Source organism: Bufo bufo, chromosome 1 (assembly GCF_905171765.1).
Source record: "Bufo bufo chromosome 1, aBufBuf1.1, whole genome shotgun sequence".
In the NCBI taxonomy this organism is placed as follows: Eukaryota; Metazoa; Chordata; class Amphibia; order Anura; family Bufonidae; genus Bufo; species Bufo bufo.
In genome coordinates this window covers 342,109,969-342,134,689 of record NC_053389.1, presented here as the reverse complement: position 1 = coordinate 342,134,689, position 24,721 = coordinate 342,109,969, and the positions used below count along the sequence as shown (strand labels likewise).

General features: G+C 43.2%; 1 protein-coding gene across 2 annotated transcripts in view; it reads right to left on the bottom strand.

The window, feature by feature from the left end:
- Nucleotides 1-2,107: 2,107 nt before the first annotated feature.
- Nucleotides 2,108-24,721, bottom strand: part of CAMLG (calcium modulating ligand) — a 60,554-nt gene continuing 37,940 nt past the window's right edge. Inside the window, exon 4 of one of the 2 annotated variants that reach the window (XM_040442609.1) lies at nucleotides 2,108-2,443. In XM_040442609.1, coding sequence (XP_040298543.1) covers nucleotides 2,252-2,443 — 192 coding nt within the window. In that variant the 3' untranslated portion in view covers nucleotides 2,108-2,251. The remainder of the gene's footprint in view (nucleotides 2,444-24,721) is intronic. The other variant, XM_040442599.1, reaches the window with a different exon arrangement.

The window sequence follows — 24,721 nt, the reverse complement described above, 5'->3', positions numbered from 1 at the left end:
AGCCACTCCCATCTATGCTAGGTTACATCTGTGGTGGTCTCCTGGTTGGATGTTATAGCTGTCACTCAGAGCAGAGGTTAAGCAGAAAGAACAGTAAACTTCACTAGTGACCTCCCGTCAACGCACTTGCCGTAGCAGATTAAAAATCTATATTTACCCTACTCCTCATAATAAAATTTTTACAAAAGATATGTTTGCAATGGTCTTATATATTTTATATAAGCTATAGAAATGCTACATATTGACACTGATGCATATCATTTTGTTGTAATTTAAGCACTGGTACATTCTTCTTTTGAATATGATATTTCAGTGAATACATACAGTTAGGTCCATATACATTTTGACACAGACAAATTTAGATTTTTTTTTTACCTGTTTACTAAAACATATTCAAGTTATAGTTATATAATGGACATGGACATAAAGTCCAGACTTTTAGCTTTAATTTGAGGGTATCCACATTAAAATTGGATGAAGGGTTTATGAGTTTCAGCTCCTTTACATGTGGCACCCTGTTTTTAAAGGGACCAAATGTAATTGAACAATTGACTCAAAGGCGGTTTGATGGGCAGGTGTGGGCAATTTCTTCATTATTTCATTCTCAATTAAGCACATAAAAGGCCTGGAGTTGATTTGAGGTATGATGCTTGCATTTTGAAGATTTTGCTCAGAAGTAAACATGTGGTCAAAGGAGCTCTCCATGCAGGTGAAACAAGTCATCCTTCATCTGCGAAAAAAGAAAAAACCCATCCGAGAAATTGCTACACTATTAGGAGTGGCAAAATCTACAGTTTGGTACATCCTGAGAAAGAAAGCACTGGTGACCTCAACAATGCAAAAAGACCTAGATGCCCACGGAAGACAACAGTGGTGGATTATCGCAGAATAATTAACATGGTGAAGAGAAAACCAGCCAACCAAGTGAACAACATTCTCCAGGATATAGGTGTATCAATATCCAAACCTACCATAAAGAGAAGACTGTATGAAAGTAAATACAGAGGGTTCACTGCACGGTGCAAGACACTCATAAGCCTCAAAAATAAGAAGACTAGATTGGACTTTGCTAAAAAAAAAAAAAAAACACATCTTAAAAAACCAGCACAATTCTGGAAGAACATTCTTTGGACAGATGAAACAAAGCTCAACCTCTAGCAGAATGATGGAAAGAAAAAAGTATGGTGAAGGCATGGTACAGCTCATGATCCAAAGCATACCACATCTGTAAAACACGATGGAGGCAGTGAGATGGATTAGGCATGCATGGCTGCCAGTGGCACTGGGTCCCTAGTGTTTATTGATGATGTGACACAGGACAGAAGCAGCCGGATGAATTCTGTGGTTTTCAGAGACATACGATGTGCTCAAATCCTGCCAAACTGATTGGTCAGCGTTTCATAATACAGATGGACAATGACCCAAAACATAAAGCCAAAGCAACCAAGGAGATAATTAAAGCAAAGAATTTAAATATTCTTGAATGGCCAAGTCAGTTACCTGATCTGAGCCCAATAGAGCATGCATTTCACTTGTTAAAGACTAAACTTCAGACAGAAAGGCCCACAAACAAACAGCAACTGAAAACCGCTGCAGTAAAGGCTGGAAGAGCATTAAGGAGGAAACACAGGGTCTGGTGATGTCAAGACTTCAGGCAGTCATTGCCAACAATATTAGAAATTAACATTTTATTTACAATTATTTATTTGTCCAATTACTTCTGAACCCTTGAAATGAAGGGATTGAGTTAAAAAAAAATGCTTTAGTTCGTCACATTTTTATGCAATGATTTTGTTCAACCCACTGAATTAAAGCTGAAAGTCTGAACTTCAACTGCATCTGAATTGTTTTGTTCAAAATCCATTGTGGTAATGTACAGAACAAAAATTAGAAAAATGTTCTCTCTGTTCAAATATATATGGACCTAACTGTACATTTCATATCAGATCATTTCCAGTTGCTATACAAAGTGATATTCAAAACAGCAAAAAATCAAATTTTAAACAAGGTAAATTTACATTAGGTAAAAAAAAAATAATAATAAATGTATAATATATATATATATATATATATATATATATATATATATATATATATATATATATATATATAAATATACATACACATACTCTTATTACTCAGTTTTGTTACTGATGATAATTTATTCGGAATCAATATATAAGAATTAATCATCCTGGACAGAAATATAGTCTTTTGAAAAAAAAAAAAAATAATAATAATAATTAATAAATCATTGATCTTCTGCACCAAAAAATAAAAGTACTTCATGACAGAAGATAAAGGTAAAGAAATAAACACAGAGGTCAGTAAAAACATCCACCATCTTGCCATATGTATCCAAAGAACGACTTATAACCTCAGAAGGTATTCCAGACAAAAGAAGAGCTGCAGTGAGGACCGTTGTTTTAGTTTTCTTCTCGCCCTAAAGAAAAAAATATAAAAATACACATTTTTTAGCGACCGAGCTTAAAAAAAAAAAAAAAAAACTTGATGACCAGCAAGATTTTCCATTTTTGCCTCTCTGCAGCCATAACATTTACTCGTGGCTGTCAGAAGTCTTCTCTAATATGGGAGAAATGTATTTTAGTTTTGGTATTGTTTGGGGGTACACATAAGTTTTTTAAATTACTAACTAGTGGTCACTTAGGAAATATTTACGTTTTTGGATCATGTACTGTTTATTATATTAAAACTTCACTTTTATTTCTACTTATAATATATATATATAACGTATTATCACTTTAACAATAAACTATTATACTACACACGTTAAAACTCTCAGTGATGTGGGCTTGCTCAATTCTTTGCGATCTATCTATATGTTATATGTTCCGCCGTTATAGCTGGCTTAAATACACAGACCGGAGAGCTGAGGGGATAGACGATGGGGGGTGGGGGGGGAGGGAAAGTGGAATGGATAGTGGGGTGTGAAGGGATTATGTAGAGGTAGTGCAACTGTATCATATAATTACTGAGCGCTCCTCGTCTCTTTGGAGCAATAATTTGATCATTTGCGATCAGTTGCGTGGTGGAATAGCTTTATTTCAGTTTAGTTATTAGCGCAGCCTCTGCTGCTCCTAATACACCTCCTCCTACTAAGCTACTGCTCATCATGCGCCTTCTCCCTCTCTCAACTGCTGTCTCTCTTAGCTGATATTAATCCTATTACTGATGCCTGCTATCTCACTCTATATGTATGCCCGTATATTTGAGCTTGCTCCCGCTGTATCACTGCCTAAAACTAGTACACTCCTACACTCTGGGATGCAGTGTTACAGCGGGAGCAAGCTCAAATATACGGGCATACATATAGAGCTAAACTGACATGGGGAAAGGCGCCCAGCTCCGGTAAAATTGACCGAGTTTTTGGCAAATCAGGCTCCACCGAGTTGGGCTTAGGCAGAGCCACACCACTAGCGTGCTCTTCTACTTCCTCTACCGCCACGCCAGCGGCCTCAACGAATGCCTTCACTGGTGCCAAAAGGACGGAGCAAAACCCGCCGCTCATCTCACTGAAGATATCATGTGTGCAATGTTAGAGACACTACGTTCCTCTATGAAGGAAGACATGATGGGACTGCTAAGGGACCTCAAAAATACAAAGTATTGTAGACCGCACAGCGCATTTAAAAACAGCTGGGATTGGCGCTTCCTCCAACTCCAGCTGTGAAGCACATGCCTGCACTAAGACCCTGAACTGTAACAGCAGATTGTTAGTGCAGGAAAGGTCCCATATACAGTACAGACCAAAAGTTTGGACACACCTGCTCATTCAAAGAGTTTTCTTTATTTTCATGACTATGAAGGCATCAAAATTATGAATTAACACATGTGGAATTATATACATAACAAACAAGTGTGAAACAACTGAAAATATGTCATATTCTAGGTTCTTCAAAGTAGCCACCTTTTGCTTTGATTACTGCTTTGCACACTCTTGGCATTCTCTTGATGAGCTTCAAGAGGTAGACCCCTGAAATGGTTTTCACTTCACAGATGTGCCTTGTCAGGTTTAATAAGTGGGATTTCTTGCCTTATAAATAGGGTTGGGACCATCAGTTGCGTTGAGGAGAAGTCAGGTGGATACACAGCTGATAGTCCTACTGAATAGACTGTTAGAATTTGTATTATGGCAAGAAAAAAGCAGCTAACAGTCTATTCAGTAGGACTATCAGCTGTGTATCCACCTGACTTCTCCTCAACGCAACTGATGGTCCCAACCCTATTTATAAGGCAAGAAATCCCACTTATTAAACCTGACAGGGCACACCTGTGAAGTGAAAACCATTTCAGGGGTCTACCTCTTGAAGCTCATCAAGAGAATGCCAAGAGTGTGCAAAGCAGTAATCAAAGCAAAAGATGGCTACTGTGAAGAACCTAGAATATGACATATTTTCAGTTGTTTCACACTTGTTTGTTATGTATATAATTCCACATGTGTTAATTCATAGTTTTGATGCCTTCAGTGTGAATCTACAATTTTCATAGTCATGAAAATAAAGAAAACTCTTTGAATGAGAAGGCGTGTCCAAACTTTTGGTTTGTACTGTACCTGCAGCTCTCAGTCCTGACCTAATTTTTAACCCCTTTAGGACAGATTATTTTCATATTTTTTTTCCCCTCCCCACATTCTAAGGCCTCAAGCACACGACCGTTGTGTGCATCAGCGTCCGTTCCGTCATTTTTCACAGTTTAGCGGAGGTCCCATTCATTTCTATGGAGCTGTGAAAAAAATTGATAGTCCTCCGTTTTTTCTCCGCGTCCGTGATCCGTGATTCCAGTCAGTCAAAAAAATATAACCTGTCCTATTCTTGTCAGTGGAAAACGGAGGACGGACCCATTCAAGTCCAAAAAAACGGATGCACAACTGGTATGTCATCCGTGTCCGCTTTTTTCTACAAGACCTTGGTGCAATAAAATTACAATTTTCATTAACCTTCCTTTTTTTCCCCCCTGTCAGACAAAAAAAAAGGAAGACACAAGGAACCACAACTGAAGCAAAATCGGACACGGACCTCTGAAGCCAAATCACTGACAGTGAAAAAACACTGTCGTGTGCATGAGGCCTAATAGCCATAACTTTTACATTTTCTGTTCACATTTTTTGACATACATAACTTATTTTTTATATTTCAGTCTATAGAGCTGTATAAGGGCTTTTTTTGTGAGACAAACTGCAGTTTTTATTGGTACCAGAACATTTTGATCAGTTATTCAACTTTTTTTGGGCGACAAGGTGATGTGTTTTTACAGTTTTTTTTTTCAATTACGGCATTCACCATAATGGATATATTTTAACCACCTCAGCTCCCGTAGCTTAAACCCCCTTAATGACCAAACCACTTTTTACAATTCTGCACTACACTACTTTCACGGTTTATTGCTCGGTCATACAACTTACCACCCAAATGAATTTTACCTCCTTTTCTTCTCACTAATAGAGCTTTCAATTGGTGGTATTTCATTGCTGCTGACATTTTAACTTTTTTTTTATATTAAATCAAAATTGACCGAAATTTTTGCAAAAAATTTTTTTTTTCACTTTTTGTTGTAAAATTTTTCAAATAAAACTACATTTCTATATAAATTTTTCTCTAAATTTATTGTTCTACATGTCTTTGATAAAAAAAAAATGCAATAAGCGTATATTTATTTGTTTGGGTAAAAGTTATAGCGTTTACAAACTATGGTGCAAAAATGTGAATTTACGCACTTTGACGTTCTGAGCACCTGTCATGTTTCCTGAGGTTCTACAATGCCCAGACAGTAGAAACACCCCACAAATGACCCCATTTCGGAAAGTAGACACCCTAAGGTATTCGCTGATGGGCATAGTGAGCTACCATACCCCTCACGGAATACCTTGGGGTGTCTTCTTTCTAAAATGGGGTCACTTGTGGGTTATTTATACTGCTTTTGCATTTTAGGGGCCCTAAAGTGTGAGAAGTAGTTTGGAATCCAAATGCGTAAAAATGCCCTGTGAAATCCTAAAAGTGCTCATTGGAATTTGAGCCCCTTTGCGCACCTAGGCTAAAAAAAAGTGTCACACATGTGGTATCGCCGTACTCAGAAGAAGTAGGGCAATGTGTTTTGAGGTGTATTTTTACATATACCCATACTGGGTGAGATAAATATCTCTGTAAAAGACAACTTTTTCAATTTTTTTATACAAAGTTGTCATTTTACAAAGATATTTCTCACACACAGTATGGGTATATGTAAAAATACACCCCAAAACACATTGCCCTACTTCTCCTGAGTCCGGCGATACCACATGTGTGACACTTTTTTTCAGCCTAGGTGCGCAAAGGGGCTTAAATTCCAATGAGCACTTTTAGGATTTCACAGGGCATTTTTACGCATTTGGATTCCAAACTACTTCTCACACTTTAGGGCCCCTAAAATGCAAAAGCAGTATAAATAACCCACAAGTGACCCCATTTTAGAAAGAAGACACCCCAAGGTATTCCGTGAGGGGTATGGTAGCTCACTATGCCCATCAGCGAATACCTTAGGGTGTCTACTTTCCGAAATGGGGTCATTTGTGGGGTGTTTCTACTGTCTGGGCATTGTAGAACCTCAGGAAACATGACAGGTGCTCAGAACGTCAAAGTGCGTAAATTCACATTTTTGCACCATAGTTTGTAAACGCTATAACTTTTACCCAAACAAATAAATATACGCTTATTGCATTTTTTTTTTATCAAAGACATGTAGAACAATAAATTTAGAGAAAAATTTATATAGAAATGTAGTTTTATTTGAAAAATTTTACAACAAAAAGTGAAAAAAAATTTTTTTGCAGCCTAGGTGCGTAAAGGGGCCCAAATTCCAATGAGTATCTTTAGAATTTCACAGGGCATTTTTTACGCATTTGGATTCCAAACTACTTCTCACGCTTTAGGGCCCCTAAAATGCCAGGGCAGTATAAATACCCCACAAGTGACCCCATTTTGGAAAGAAGACACCCCAAGGTATTTCTGCTAACTTGTGCAAAAAAAAAAATCTTCTATGAACTCGCCATGCCCCTCAAAAGTGATCTTTATAGCGCCGCAGCAATTTTACGGTGTTTTTGCAGTGATCAGAAAAAAATAAAATTCTGTCACTGCGGTGGGGCGGACTGAACGCAAGTGTGCGCACAAGATCAGGCCTGATCGGGCGAACACTGCGTTTTTTGTAGAGCTTATAGAACATGTCCTATTCTTGTCCGCAATTGCGGACAAGAAAAGGCATTTTCTATATAGTTCTGGCAATGTGCGGATCCGCAAAATACGGAAAGCACATTGCCGATGTCAGTGTTCTGCAACACATACGGATGTCTGAATGGAGCCTTACAGGGGGGTGATCAGGGAGTCTATATGGGGTGATCAGGGGTTAATAAGGGGTTAATAAGTGACAGGGGAGGGGGGTAGTGTAGTGTGGTGATTGGTGCTACTTACAGAGCTGCCTGTGTCCTCTGGTGGTCGATCCAAGCAAAAGGGACCACCAAAGGACCAGGTAGCAGGTATATCAGACGCTGTTATCAAAACAGCGTCTGATATACCTTTCAGGGGTTAAAAAAATTGCATCTACAGCCTGCCAGCGAATGATCGCCGCTGGCAGGCTGTAGATCAGTTTGTTTACCTTCCGATCCTGTGTGCGCGCGTTCACAGGAAATCTCGCGTCTCGCGAGATGACGCGCCGATGCATCTAGGAGGAACAAACCGACCACCCGCAGGACGCATCCCTGCGTTAGGCGGTTGGGAGGAGGTTAATAGTTCACACATTTTTGGACGTGATGATACAAATCATCAGAATACTGAGTCCATGTCATTGAAGCAGCATTCAGGAAGGGAAATACCGTTGACTGACAGAATGATTCTCAACACTGAATACGCTTAAAGAGGACCAGTCTCCTCTCCAGACATGTCTGTTAATAACTACTTGCATTCCCATGTAATAACAATTCTGGATAATGTGTACTTATGACTCTGTGATGTACCATTCCTTTATTATTTCTACTAGAAGTTATGAAAGGATTGCCAGGAGCTTGCAGATGGGTTTTACCAGTCTGACACTTGCAGAACGGATTAGACAGAATCAGACATACCATCTACTGCTAACACCCAGCAGTAACTTTACTGCAGACTGCTGGCAATTTATTTGTGAGCCTCTAGCAGGAATAATCCAAGAACGGCACAACATAGCGCCATAAGAATAGATGCTCCTGAATTCAAATCCAGAATGTCGGGCGCCCCCCCCCCCTCTCGACACCAGATGTTTTCATCGGCGAACGGGGAGAAGCAGCAGCAGCGGTGCGGGGACCAGGAGCGGCGCGGGGTAAGTATATTCGCTGTGAGGGGCCCAGCACATTAATCATGTCCAGCACTGAGGACATATTAGGAAAATGTTTTTAAATTTTCTGACATTAAAGGGGTTATCCAATATCATTAACTTTTTTTTTGGGGGGGGGGGGCGGGCAGTTTATGATATTGGATATCCCCTTTAATGTCAGAAAATTGAAAAACATTTTCCTAATACGACCTCAGTGCTGGACATGATCAATGAACAATGACATGAACAATGATCAAGCAGCTTCTTATTTTAATCTCTACAAAAGGGCCAGGTTGCTCAATACCATATGTCTCACGCATAGGGGGTCATTTACTAATGTGAAATACGCCTAAATTAGGCGTATTTCAGGCGCAGATGGCAGCGCAGATGGCGGCTGCTATCTGCAACTTTTACCAGCTCATGCCAGGTCTAATACTGTGGAAGCGGCGTGGGCAGGCGTAGAAAATGGTCTAAATGTAAGACAGCTAGGAAGCGGGCTTTTATTCAGAACTGGCGCTCTATGCACCGAAGTTATGGAGAGGTCCGCGTCTTTTCATAACTTCGGCTGAACCACCTCCAGCTATGGCCCTTTATTAAAACCGGTGTCTAAACGTCGGTCTTAATGAACGTGCACCATAATGTTCCCCTCACTAAATATATGTGAAATATGTCTAGTCACCCAATGCTTAGAATCTGGTATTGCCAAAAATTCTACATTCAAATGTATTTTATTACATAGTGGGGAAAAATTGAAATGAGTGTTTAATACCTAATCACTTTTTCAAGGACTGCCAGCTCCCAACTAACAATGGGACATTTCTTATATATAAATTCATTAATCTGTCCAGATTTCAATAATTCATATATATTTATAAACTTCACTTCTGTTTTATCACGTAAATACCTCAAAAATCTTATTTCCTTATCATTTATTATCCACTGGAATTGGGCAGCTAAAAAATATAATTGAAAAAATGTGGATGCTAACCCCTTCATATCTTCAGGTAACCCCAAATAAAGCTGTTTAAGCCATACCTGCTTCCTCCCCAAAATCAAATAATTCAAAATAGTCTGAGTTAACTTAAATATTGTTTTACCAATCCAGACTGGGCATACGGTTAATACATCCAAAAGTGGGGGTAACATTACTATCTTTACAAGTGCAATCCTGTCTGCCCTGGAAAGTATAAGTGTGTCCCAAGTGTGTATCTTCATTCTAACCTTCTGTACTAGACGCAAAACAAGTAAGGTGATGTATTCTCCACCGAGATCTTAATTCCCACAAAACTTTGTGTAGTATGTGACACTTTAAGTTCCTCAAAACTTTTTATGGTCATGGTTAGACTTATTGTCTAATGGGAGTAAGAGAGATTTCCCCCAATCTCAAGGTCAGACAGGCATCCTAATTGATTGATGACTTCAATTGTCCTGAAAAGTGACTTGTCAGTGTCCCTCAGACATAAAGGATGTCATCCACATATAAACAGATTTTATCCCTGTCCCCTTCTGTTCCAAAACCCCTAATCTCCTTTTTTCCCCTAATCAGAATAGCCAAAGGCTCTAAAAAAAAAATTGCAAATAGCAATGATGAAAGGGAACATTCCTGCTTGGTTTCTCTATAACGGTTCAGGTAATTCCTCATTAAGGGTCCATTCACACATCCGTGTGTGTTTCGCGGATCCACGGATCCGCAAAACACGGATATCGGCGATGTGCATTTTGGGGACCGCAGACCGCCAGCACTTAATAGAAAATGCCTATTCTTGTCCGCAATTGCGGACAAGAATAGGACATGTTCTATTTTTTTCGGAATCGCGGACCCGCAAGTGCGGATCCGCAATTCTGGATCCGGGCAGCACATCGTGCTGCCCCATAGAAATGAATGGGTCCGCAATTCCGTTCCGCAAAATGCGGAACGAAATTGCGGACATGTGAATGGACCCTAATCTTAATTCTTGCATTTGGAGAGTGGTATAGTAATCTCACCCAGGTCATATAATCCACTTCCAGACCTATTATTCCTATGACCTTTCATAGAAAGTGCCACTCTATCCTGTCAAACACGAATGTGCAGTGATGGCCAGTTCGTAGTGTTCGCGACGAACACATGCGATCTGCCATCTTTATTCCCAAGCCCGGCGATGCCGAGGTAAGTCCTTAGCTGTGCCTGCGCCGCGAGCCGCTCTGAAACACATGCGGTCACCGGGAGCAGGCAGTTCCGAGAACAGCCCGATGAAGGCTGTTCTCGGAACTGCCTGCTCCCGGTGACCGCATGTGTTTCAGAGCGGCGCCCACAGCTAAGGACTTACCTCTGCATCGCCAGGCTTGGGAATAAAGATGGCAGATCGCATGTGTTCGTCGGCGAACACTGCGAACTGGCCATCACTACGAATGAGGCGTCAAGTAACAAGATGAAGTGGTCTCCACTCTCCAACTGTATGTTAGAGAATACCCTTTGTAAACTAGGTTTAACCTATCTACTGGGCATGAAACCATTCTTGTCTGGGTGAATCAGAAATTCAATAAGCTTACTAAGTCTTATAGCTAGGACCTTCACGAAGATCTAAAGGGAAGACTGGTGCTTTCTGTGCTGGTCTTTTTTAAAGCCACTTTTCTGGCACAAGGGAGATGATAAACCTCCACTTAATGTCAGTCCTAGGTAGTGAAATTGGTCTGTAAGATTGAATTTCTGATTGAATCTTCTTGAGAATTTAAGTAATAGCCTTAGAACATGACTGTGGCAACGACCCCAATGTACTAGACTCCTGAAGTGTCAAAATGAAAAAAGGAAATAAAATATCCACATACTTCTGATATATTTCAAAAGGCAAACCATCAGAGCCTGGCGGGGTAGTACCCGAAACTGTCCAAGGCGACCTTTGACCCCTTAACGCTAAACGCTGTGCATGTACGGCGGGGGATGCATTGCCAGAATGCATTCCACCATACATGCACAGCGGGCTGATCGGGCGGGCACCGGATTGGTGAGCGCCCGATCACTGCAGGGGTCCGGCAGTCCCTGGCAGCCGGGCCCCTGCTGTAGCCGCCGACATCGCTGTTTACAGCGATGCCGGCGGAATAACCCCTTCTATGCGTCGGTCCGTGTGGACTCGATGCACACTGTGTGCTGTCCAAAAAAAACGGATGGCATACGGATATGTTTGTTTTCTTTGGCGGACCCACAATTTGCAGACCGCAAAACACATACAGTCGTGTGCATGTAGCCTAAGGGACCCATTTTTTAACACTTTCTGGATGGAAGCTGTCGTAGTGCAGCAAATAGTTGGTCACCGTGGGCTTCCGATAGCCCTCCACAGCCAAGAACTGCAGGCTCCAATTGCCATAATTAAAAGTAAACTTCATGTTCATATTGTTTTTTTCCTTCAGGTAACAAATTCGAAACTGTAGTTTGCTCCCCGACCAGACTAGACATATCTTAGAAAAACCTTTAAATGAGATAAAAATGGGTTGTCAATGAAAAAATAAACCTCGAACCTAGCCAGATATAGATTAGCATTGTCAATGGGTTCACACCGCAATGCAAGATGCACACGGCTGGTATCCGTGTTTTATATATCCACGGTTTGCAGTCAGCAAAACGGACACAGTCATGTGAATGACCCTTAGGGCTGATTTCACTCAGATTTTTGCTGTTTTTCTGAACTTTTGCATTTTTAGGCCTCATGAACACGACCGTTCAGTTTTTTTGCGGTCCGCAAAAAACGGAAGCTGCCCCTGTGCCTTCCGCAATTTGCGTAACGGGCGGCCCATTGTAGAAATGCCTATTCTTGTTCACAAAACGGACAAGAATAGGACATGCTATATTTTTTTTGCGGGGCCACGGAACGGAGCAACGGATGCGGACAGCACACTGAGTGCTGTCCGCATTTTTTGCGGCCCCATTGAAGTGAATGGGTCCGCACAAAATGCGGCTCGGATGTGGACCAAAACAACGGTCGTGTGCATAAGGCCTTAGAAGTGTTTCTTTCACATGTTTTTTGGTGCTTTTATGCTAAGGCTACACAACGACATTTCTCACGTGACATTTTTTGTAATGATTGTCAATGGTCTCACACTGACATGCTGCGCCACAAAATTCGCCAAAAAATCTATCCAAGCTGAATTTTTGTGCGACTGTCGAGTCACAGTGTACATAGTTGTACCCATTTTGTCACGCAACAAATGTCGTTGTGTAGCCCTAGCCTTAGGGGGTAGTTCACATCACTGTCTATTTTTCTATTCTTATGATTTGTCAGAAGAACAGAAGAAAAAAAAAAAACACAGATCCTGTACAAAAAAAACGGATCCTGCGCATCAGTTATGCACACTTTAAATCCATTTGAGCCACTACAATCTAAGATCGTTTTCTTTTTTAGGCAGAAAAAAAGTATTGCATGCAGGACCTCGGATGTGCCGGCCAAGCCTGTGCTGTGCACCACAAATTCCATGATCCACAATCTGCATTCGATGGTCCGCACCGCCAAAAAATAGTGCATCCACTTCTTTTTTTTGCAGTGTGGAGGCACGGACAGAAACCCCACGGAAGCACTCTGTAGTGCTTCCATGGGGTTCCGTACCGCATGGGTGAATGGCTACATCCAAGATGTGGTGCACAAACGGCCGATGTCCGTATATTGCGGACTATAGAAAATGTAAAACACAAGATACTCAAGTGTTTTTCTTTTACAATTTTGTGGTGTTTTTTGTATTTCATTTTTTTTTTTTTTTTTTTTTTTTTTAACTCAATAGGGTAAAATGAAGATCCAGTAATTGATTTTCCTTGATTTACCACGAGAGAGAGGCTCCGCCCCCACAGACAGGAAGCCTGAGGTACAAAGAGGCGGAGGCTCTACTCCCCTTTCAGTATGTCTTTCCAAAGATGAGAGGAAACTACGCCCACAATTATTATAATCAACTCTTTTTTCTTTTTTTTTTGCAACACCCAAATGTGCACCCCCTGCCCCATTATAGTCAGGGGGGATAGAGCGGCAGTTCAGGGGCACATGTGAACTAGTGGCATGACGGATGCGACAGGCTGTTCACCAGAACAGCCTGCCAGAGTCCCCTGACGCTAGTGTGAAACTAGTCTTAGCTAGCAGGAACCTTTCAAATTCCATGCCGTCATATGGAGGCTCTTTATCTGTGGATGGAAGACTGGCCCCTGAGACAGAAGGTCGCGGATCTCCGGGAGGACCCACGGGGACCCAGACATCTTCCTTAGCCAGGTAAACCACGTTCTTCTGGGCCAAAAGGGCGCTATTAAAATCACCCAACAACGATCCTCCCTTATCTTCTGTAATACTCTGGGAATCAAGGGAAAAGGAGGGAAGGCATAACCCAAGGGAAAAATCCAACTGTGAAGGAAGGCATCTAGACCACAGGGGGATCCCTCTTGAGAAAGAGAAAAGTATTTCTTTACTTTCCTATTTTGAATAGTAGCAAACAGGATTTCAGACATTTGGGGGGGTTCCTTCAGTAGACCTATCAAACAATTTTTGGTTTAGACTCCATTCCCCTTGGGAGATGACATGACTGCTTAAAAAATCTGTCTGAATATTTTCTATGCCTTTTAATATGAACTACAGATATGGAACTACAATTTTTTTCTGCCAACTGAAGGATCTCGCTTGTCATTACCATTAAGGCCTTGCTTCTGGTACCTCCTTGTCTGTTTAAATAGGAAACTACAGCGCTATTGTCTGACATGATTCTGAGATGTCTGTTAGATATTAACAAAATAACTTTTAACATAACAAATTTCACTGCCATAAGTTCCTTCATATTTGAGAAGGCCGACTTCTGATCACCTCGCCATAATCCCTGGATTGAGTTTTCTAGAATATGAGCCCCCCAACCCCAAGGGCTTGCATCTGTGGTCAAGCATAAAAGATTTTTCTTTATCTAAGGAGCCCCCTGGGTTAAATTGTCTTTTATCAACCACCACCTTAATTCCTGTAAGGTCTGGCCTGGTATAACTAAATAAGAATCTAGGGGTATCTTGCCCCCTTACCAGGCAGTCAACAGATCCCATTGTAGCCCTCCGTAATGGAACGGAGCCCATACAACCGATGGGATACATGAAGTCAAACTCGCCAGAATTGATATACCTTTTCTCAAGGATACTATTGGGTTCTGGGCTAGATCTTGTATCTTTTCTCTTAATCTCCAGATATTGTCTTCCGCTTGCAGCGTTTTGGTGTCCGTCTGACGAAACTGAGCCAAACGGATTCGTCCTGACACACAATGTAAGTCAATGGGGACGGATCCGTTTTCACTGACACAATAGAAAACGGATCTGTCCCCCTTTGACTTTCAATGTTGTTCAAGACGGATCCGTCTTGGCTATGTTAAAGATAATACGAACTGATCCGTTCTGAACAGACGCAGAGGTTTGTATTATCTGAACGGGTCCGTCTGTGCAGATCCATGAAGGATCCGCACCAAACGTGAGTGTGAAAGTAGCCTTACTAAAAAGAACACCCGCCAGGAGACTATGCACATTTATGCACCCGACGGCAACTTTCTTTGGGTTACTCACTCTTATCAGTGCCTCCCTTGACGTCATTACTGAGCGCCCTTCATTTCCGGCGCTCTGCGTTTCAAGCCTCTTTTCTGACATCTTCCGCTTTCTGTTAAGCCACTGAGGCCTCCGGAAGCTCTTCTCCTCACCTGGCACTCGCTCCTGGCTGCCTACGGTGTGCCACTACGCCACCAGGCAGACATACCCCACAGCGCTATCGAGCCCTCCGTACTGGCTATCGTGCCTCTGCCGGTCCATCAGCGCACCACTATGCCGCCCAATGAGGAAGGGATCTCGGGTTAATCGCTGATACCACAGGGAGAAGCTACAGAGAACTGCAGGCTTCCATCCAGAGACAGGAAACCATACTGAAGGGGGAGTAGATCCTCCACCTTTTTGTACTTCAGGCTTCCTGTCTGTGGGGGTGGAGCCTCACTTTCGTGGTGCTGTCGTGGGTGAGGGGAAAAAACACCATGAAGAAAATGCCAGTGGTAAGACATACTGGGGGAAATTTATCAAAACTGGTATCAAGGAAAACTGGCCTAGTTGCATCATTCTGGCATTTTTTTATTTTATTCACCATAGCCAAAATTATGTGTGTGGGGACCCTTAGGCCCATTTCACATGGACGATATGGATTAGTCCAAGATGCATTCAGTGAAACTCCATCATTTTGCAAACAAGTTCAGTCAATTTTGTCTGCATTTGCGTTCAGGGTTTCAGTTTTTTCCAGTTTTGATGCGTTTTTCACGTGTGAAAAAAAAAATGAAGGGTTACAAACAACTCCCCCAGCAACCATCAGTGAAAAACGCATTGCATCTGGATTACATCCAGATGCAAAGCGTTTTTTCACTGAAGCCCCATTCACTTGTATGGGGCCAGGGCTGCATGAAAAACAGCACAGAAATGATGTGTGAAAAAAACCGCTCATGTGCACAGACCCATTGAAATTAATAGGTCAGGATCAGTGTGGGTGCTACGCGTTCACTTCACGCATTGTACCCGCGCGGAAAACTTGTTCATGTGAAAGGAGCTTTACACTACCTGCACATATTTCAAACTACACAAGCTTATTCCATACAAATTGTTGTGCGTAAAAACCTCAGTGTAGGGGCTCATGCAGATGACAGTGGGTTCACATTTTTTGCGGGTTGGATGCGGACCCATTTACTTCAATATTGACAGTACACTGTGTGCTGTCCGTATCTATATGTCCATTCCATGCCGTCCTCAAAATTATAGAACATGTCCTATTCTTGTCCGCATTACAGACAAAGATAGGATTGTTCTATTATGGGCCTGATGTTCCGCAAAATGCACACGGCCAGTATCAGTTTATTTATTTTAATAATTTTAGTATTTTTTGGAGGAAAGGGGGGGGGGGGGGGTTTCAATGACATCCCTGAGATAGAGAGAGATAGATAGATAGATAGGATATATATATAGATATATATATATATATATATATATATACACACATTTGGGCTGCACGATATGGGAATTTTGTGCGATTGCGATTAGGGCCCTAAAAATTGCGATAACGATGTGCGATGCGATATTTTAAGGGAATTGTGCTCGAGGTCTATTTGCTTGGATTTTCCCATATGAGCCGCTGACGCGGCTGGGTATGACATAGTTATGGGGATCTGTGGATGGCGCTGTTATGCGGGGGATCTGTGGAGGTGTAGATCTGTGGAGGACGCTGTTATGCGGGAGATCTGTGGAGGACGCTGTTATGCGGGAGATCTGAGGAGGACGCTGTTATGCGGGAGATCTGTGGAGGACGCTGTTATGCGGGAGATCTGTGGAGGACGCTGTTATGCGGGAGATCTGTGGAGGACGCTGTTATGCGGGAGATCTGTGGAAGACGCTGTTATGCGGGAGATCTGTGGAGGACGCTGTTATGCGGGAGATCTGTGGAGGACGCTGTTATGGGGGACCTGCGGAGGGCACTGTTATGGGGGACCTGCGGAGGGCACTGTTATGGGGGACCTGCGGAGGGCACTGTTATGGGGGACCTGCGGAGGGCACTGTTATGGGGGACCTGCGGAGGGCACTGTTATGGGGGACCTGCGGAGGGCACTGTTATGGGGGACCTGCGGAGGGCACTGTTATGGGGGATGTGTGCTATGACACATGGGGCCAAGAGGGGGGCCAGCATAAGACAAACATATAGCATCTTATGCTGGTCCCCCTCATGGCCCTATGTGTCCCTTCAAGTGTCCTAAACGCACATAACTCTCCTATTCATAAAATGGCCAGCCTCTGTACTTTCACTATGAATGCACTGCAGTGCAGAGAGCGGCAGAGAGCGAGCCGGCCGGCGTGTGACTGACGTCACTGTCACGCTCCTCCCACTTAATTCAGGAAGCAGGAGCGTGACTAAGTGACGGCCGGCTGCCTCGCTGCAGTGCATTCATCGTGAAAGTAAGTACAGAGGCTGGACCTGTTATCAATAGGACAGAGGACTTTTTATCAATAGGGGCCCCTTCATATATAATCGCGGCATTTTTGGGTCGGCCGAATCGCCAAATCGCATTTGCCGATTATCGCGATTCGATTACTTTAGCGATATATCGTGCAGCCCTAATATATATATATGTTTTTTTTTTGGCAGGGTTTATTTGATATATGTAAAAACCCCTGCACTGCCGGTCTGTGTGTGTGTGTGTGTGTGTGTGTGTGTGTGTGTGTGTGTGTGTGTGTGTGTGTGTGTGTGTGTGTGTGTGTGTATGTATGTATATATATATATATATATATATATATATATATATACATACATACAAACATACATACATACAGTCATGTGAAAAAATTAGGACACCCTTTGAAAGCATGTGGTTTTTTGTAACATTTTTAATAAATGGTTATTTCATCTCCGTTTCAACAATACAGAGAGATTAAAGTAATCCAACTAAACAAAGAAAACTGAAGAAAAGTCTTTTCAAGATCTTCTGTAAATGTCATTCTACAAAAATGCCTATTCTAACTGAGGAAAAAGATAGGACACCCTCACATGTATTCCCTCTTAAATTGGCTCAGATCTCACACAGGTATATCACACCAGGTGCACATAATTAGTAGATCGTTACTCTGCATGTTGAATGAGGCTTGCCCTATTTAAACCTCAGACATTTAGTTTGGTGTGCTCCTGACTGTTGAAGTGAGAGTGAGCACCATGGTGAGAGCAAAAGAGCTGTCAGAGGACTTCAGAAAAAAGATTGTAGCAGCCTATGAGTCTGGGAAGGGATTTAAAAAGATCTCAAAAGATTTTGAAATCAGCCATTCCACTGTCCGGAAGATAGTCTACAAGTGGAGGGCTTTCAAAACAACTGCCAACATGCCCAGGACTGGTCGCCCCAGCAAGTTCACCCCAAGAGCAGACCGCAAGATGCTAAAAGAGGTATCCAAAAACCCTAAAGTGTCATCTCGAGAACTACAGCAGGCTCTGGCTACTGTTGATGTAGAAGTACATGCCTCTACAATCAGAAAGAGACTGTACAAGTTTAACTTGCATGGGAGGTGTGCAAGGAGGAAACCTTTGCTTTCCAAGAGAAACATCGAGGCCAGACTGACATTTGCCAGCGATAAAGTTGACAAAGACCAGGACTTCTGGAATAATGTTCTTTGGACAGATGAGTCCAAAATTGAATTATTTGGACACAACAGCAGAGGACATGTTTGGCGTAAACCAAACACAGCATTCCAAGAAAAGAACCTCATACCAACTGTGAAGCATGGAGGTGGAAGTGTCATGGTTTGGGGCTGCTTTGCTGCAGCAGGACCTGGTCAGCTCACCATCATAGAATCCACGATGAATTCTACTGTGTATCAGAAGGTGCTTGAAGAACATGTGAGACCATCAGTTAGAAAATTAAAGCTGAAGCGGAACTGGACCATGCAACATGACAATGACCCAAAACATACTAGTAAATCAACCAAAGATTGGCTGAAAAAGAAGAAATGGAGAGTCCTGGAATGGCCAAGTCAAAGTCCAGATTTGAATCCCATTGAGATGCTGTGGGGTGACTTGAAAAGGGCTGTACGTGCAAGAAACCCCTCAAACATCTCACAGCTGAAAAAGTTCTGCATTGAGGAGTGGGGTAAAATTTCCTCAGACCGATGTCGAAGACTGGTAGATGGCTACAAGAACCGTCTCACTGCAGTTATTTCAGCCAAAGGAGGTAACACTCGCTATTAGGGGCAAGGGTGTCCTATCTTTTTCCTCAGTTAGAATAGGCATTTTTGTAGAATGACATTTACAGAAGATCTTGAAAAGACTTTTCTTCAGTTTTCTTTGTTTAGTCGGATTACTTTAATCTCTCTGTATTGTTGAAACGGAGATGAAATAACCATTTATTAAAAATGTTACAAAAAACCACATGCTTTCAAAGGGTGTCCTAATTTTTTCACAAGACTGTATATATATATATATATATATATATATATATATTGGACACACCTTCTCATTCAAAGAGTTTTCTTTATTTTCATGACTATGAAGGCATCAAAACGATGAATTAACACATGTGGAATTATATACATAACAAACAAGTGCGAAACAACTGAAAATATGTCATATTCTAGGTTCTTCAAAGTAGCCACCTTTTGCTTTGATTACTGCTTTGCACACTCTTGGCATTCTCTTGATGAGCTTCAAGAGGTAGTCCCCTGAAATGGTTTTCACTTCACAGGTGTGCCCTGTCAGGTTTAATAAGTGGGATTTCTTGCCTTATAAATGGGGTTGGGACCATCAGTTGCGTTGAGGAGAAGTCAGGTGGATACACAGCTGATAGTCCTACTGAATAGACTGTTAGAATTTGTATTATGGCAAGAAAAAAGCAGCTAAGTAAAGAAAAACGAGTGGCCATCATTACTTTAAGAAATGAAGGTCAGTCAGTCAGCCGAAAAATTGGTAAAACTTTGAAAGTAAGGGCTATTTGACCATGAAGGAGAGTGATGGGGTGCTGCGCCAGATGACCTGGCCTCCACAGTCACCGGACCTGAACCCAATCGAGATGGTTTGGGGTGAGCTGGACCGCAGAGTGAAGGCAAAAGGGCCAACAAGTGCTAAGCATCTCTAGGAACTCCTTCAAGACTGTTGGAAGACCATTTCAGGGGACTACCTCTTGAAGCTCATCAAGAGAATGCCAAGAGTGTGCAAAGCAGTAATCAAAGCAAAAGGTGGCTACTTTGAAGAACCTAGAATATGACATATTTTCAGTTGTTTCACACTTGTTTGTTATGTATATAATTCCACATGTGTTAATTCATAGTTTTGATGCCTTCATAGTCATGAAAATAAAGAAAACTCATTGAATGAGAAGGTGTGTCCAAACTTTTGGTCTGTACTGTATATTATATATATATATATATATATATATATATATATATATATACACACACACACATACACACACACACACTGCTCAAAAAAATAAAGGGAACACTTAAACAACACAATGTAACTCCAAGTCAATCACACTTCTGTGAAATCAAACTGTCCACTTAGGAAGCAACACTGAGTGACAATCAATTTCACATGCTGTTGTGCAAATGGGATAGACAACAGGTGGAAATTATAGGCAATTAGCAAGACACCCCCAATAAAGGAGTGGTTCTGCAGGTGGTAACCACAGACCACTTCTCAGTTCCTATGCTTCCTGGCTGATGTTTTGGTAACTTTTGAATGCTGGCGGTGCTTTCACTCTAGTGGTAGCATGAGACAGAGTCTACAACCCACACAAGTGGCTCAGGTAGTGCAGCTTATCCAGGATGGCACATCAATGCGAGCTCTGGCAAGAAGGTTTGCTGTGTCTGTCAGCGTAGTGTCCAGAGCATGGAGGCACTACCAGGAGACAGGCCAGTACATCAGGAGACGTGGAGGAGGCCGGAAGAGGGCAACAACCCAGCAGCAGGACCGCTACCTCCGCCTTTGTGCAAGGAGGAACAGGAGGAGCACTGCCAGAGCCCTGCAAAATGACCTCCAGCAGGCCACAAATGTGCATGTGTCTGCTCAAACGGTCAGAAACAGACTCCATGAGGGTGATATGAGGGCCCGACGTCCACAGGTGGGGTTTGTGCTTACAGCCCAACACCGTGCAGGACGTTTGGCATTTGCCAGAGAACACCAAGATTGGCAAATTAGCCACTGGCGCCCTGTGCTCTTCACAGATGAAAGCAGGTTCACACTGAGCACATGTAACAGACGTGACAGAGTCTGGAGACGCCGTGGAGAACGTTCTGCTGCCTGCAACATCCTCCAGCATGACCGGTTTGGCATTGGGTCAGTAATGGTGTGGGGTGGCATTTCTTTGGAGGGCTGCACAGCCCTCCATGTGCTCGCCAGAGGTAGCCTGACTGCCATTAGGTACCGAGATGAGATCCTCAGACCCCTTGTGAGACCATATGCTGGTGCGGTTGGCCCTGGGTTCCTCCTAATGCAAGACAATGCTAGACCTCATGTGGCTGGAGTGTGTCAGCAGTTCCTGCAAGACGAGGGCATTGATGCTATGGACTGGCCCGTCCGTTCCCCAGACCTAAATCCAATTGAGCACATCTGGGACATCATGTCTCGCTCTATCCACCAACGTCACGTTGCACCACAGACTGTCCAGGAGTTGGCAGATGCTTTAGTCCAGGTCTGGGAGGAGATCCCTCAGGAGACCGTCCGCCACCTCATCAGGAGCATGCACAGGCGTTGTAGGGAGGTCATACAGGCACGTGGAGGCCACACACACTACTGAGCCTCATTTTGACTTGTTTTAAGGACATTACATCAAAGTTGGATCAGCCTGTAGTGTGTTTTTCCACTTTAATTTTGAGTGTGACTCCAAATCCAGACCTCCATGGGTTGAAAAATTTGATTTCCATTTTTAAATTTGTGTGTGATTTTGTTGTCAGCACATTCAACTATGTAAAGAACAAAGAATTTCAGAAGAATATTTAATTAATTCAGATCTAGGATGTGTTATTTTTGTGTTCCCTTTATTTTTTTGAGCAGTGTATATATATATATAAATAAATAAATTTATTTATTAATAAATAATGTAGCCCTTTTTCACATCTGTCCCTGATCTGCTTTGCTGGGAAGTTGATTGTGGTGGGGATGACGCTGGGGAGCTCAGGCTGCTCCAGCGATCTCCTCTGGCTTCAATTCACAGTACTTCAGTGCTAAACTGCGAGATTTTTTTCTCAGAGAGTGACGTCACACCACAAGGCATGTTAGGAACTTCCTGGCGGCGACTCTTCTGAAAGAGATTCGGGAAATATAATGGGGCATGTGTGATCTTCACACTTTATTATTATTATTATTATTATTATTAATAAAAAATCTTTTTTAAATGATTTATAATTATTATTATTTAGGTGGAAACATTGTAAAACTATTTAATTTGGGTAGATTGTTTGGTAACAGGGTCTCTTTAAATCCTTAACAGGTGCATTAAAGGGGACCTGGCACCAATCCAAAAAAGTGGTATATTTATATAATCTAGTTGGCCATACTTCTACAGGCATACTTTCACTTATGAAGTAATGTCCCCTGAGGTTTGTGCCACCACACAGGCCAAGCTAAAGTGACTAGCCACAGAGGTCATTAGAAGGGATGAGCGGACCCGTGGATGATTGAATTCGCCGGAATAGGCCGAACTTCGCGTTAAAGTACGGGTTTGGGACCTGAACCCCATTGAAGTCAATTGGGACCCAAACTTTGGTGCACTAAAATGGCTGTAAAATTATTATAGTAAAAGCTAAAGGGCTGCAAAAGGAAGCAAAATGGGGGTAAGAGCAGGACAAGTGCCCTGCAAACAAATGTGGATAGGGAAATGACTTAAAATAAAAAAAATTATAATCTTGAACTAGGAGGCGGAGGTCAAAGTGGAGTAGGAGGTTGAGGAGGCGGTAGACGTGGAAGCGGCGGTGGAGGAGATAGCCAAGACAGTTTTTTTTTCCCCTTCATTTATTTTTTTATAAATTTCGGTAGGCCCCAAAACATTGGAAAATGGAAAAGAGAACGTAAAGAGAAAGTGTATAACAATGGCTGGGTGCGGCCGGTATAATTGTCTACTCAGCACAAGGTACGGAAAAGTCCTGTGGAATCCATGTCTGGTTCATTTTAATCGCTGCGCTTGTCTGTGATAACGCCCCCTGCCGTGCTAAACACGCTTTCAGACAATTCACTGGCCGCAGGGCAGGCCAGCACCTCCAAGGTGTAAAGGGCTAGCTCAGGCCATGTGCCCAATTTGGAGACCCAGAAGTTGAAGGGGGCAGACCCATCAGTCAGTACGTGTAGGCGTGTGCACACATACTGTTCCACCATGTTGCTGAGTTGCTGCCTCCTGCTAAGACGTTCCATATCAGCTGGTGGTGTTGGTTGTTGTGGCGTGCTGACAAAGCTTTTCCACATTTCGGCCATGCTAACCCTCCCTTCTGAGAAGCTGGCGGTACCCCAGCTGCGTTGGTGACTTCTTCCTCCTCCTCTGCCTTCGCCTTGTGCTTCCACTGTGCCCCCGCTGTCAGGTGGGAATGCCATCAGCAGCACGTCTACCATCTTCTGATCAGGCTCCAGTGACAGAATTAAAGATGGCACGTTGTCCTTGTAGCGGGGATCCAGCAGGGTGGCCATCCAGTAATCAGTACTGGTTAGAATGTGGGCAACTCGGCGGTTACTGTGCAGGCACTGCAGCATGTAGTCGCTCATGTGTGCCAGGCTGCCCAGAGGCAACAACAAGCTGTCCTCTGTGGTAGGTGTATCGTCTGTGTCCTCTGTATCTCCCCAGCCACGCTCCAGTGGTGCCCATGAGCTGCTTTGGGTGCCACCCTTCTGTGAACACTGTTCCTCCTCATCCTCCTACAGAACTGTGTCCTGGCTGGACAGTTGTGTACCTGGCCTCTGTTGGTGCAGGAACCCACCCTCCAAGCCACTTGTGAATGACTAGTCTGATAACCGTGGAAATAATCCTTCTTACTCGTGTGCCATATCATCTTCCATCATTGCCTGAAGCGTTTTTTTCAAGGAGACATAGAAGTGGGATAGTATCACTGAGGATGGCGTCATCGGCACTGGCCATGTTGGTGGAGTACTCGAAACAGCACAACACGGCACACACGTCCCGCATGGAGGCCCACTCGTTGGTGGTGATTTGGTGCAGTTTTGCAGAGCGACTCACCTGTGAGTGCTGCAGCTGAAACTCCACTATCACCTGCTGCTGCTCGCAGTGTCTCTCCGGCATGTGCAAGGTGGAATTCCACTTTGTGGGTACGTCGCATATGAGGCGGTGAGCGGGAAGGCCGAAGTTACACTGCAGCGCAGACAGGAGAGCAGCAGCAGGGTGAGAACGCCGAAAGCGCGCACAGATGGCCAGCACTTTATGCACCAAGCTCTAACATATCGGGGTCATTTTTCAGTAACCTCTGCACCACCAAAATTCACTACACGCACCAGGCAAGGGATGTGCGTCAAACTGGCTAGGCCCAGAGCTGCTACGAGATTTCACCTGTTATCGCACACCACCAGGCCAGGCTTGAGGCTCAGTGGCACCAACCACTCATCGGTTTGTTGTTCCATGCCCATATACAGCTCCTGCGCGGTGTGGGATTTTCCCCCCAAACAGATGAGTTTCAAAACAGCCTGCTGTCGTTTCCCCCTGGCTGTGCTGAAGTTGGTGGTGTAGTTGTTACGCTGGATGAGGAGGTGGTAGAGGAGAAAGCGGAGTATGAGGATGCAACGAGAAACGTCCTGCAATCCTTGGTGGCGGAAGGACATGCACCAAACTGCTATCCGCCTCAGGCCCAGCCACCACTGCATTTACTCAGTGTGCAGTTAGGGAGATATAACGTCCCTGCCCGTGCTTACTGGTCCACGTA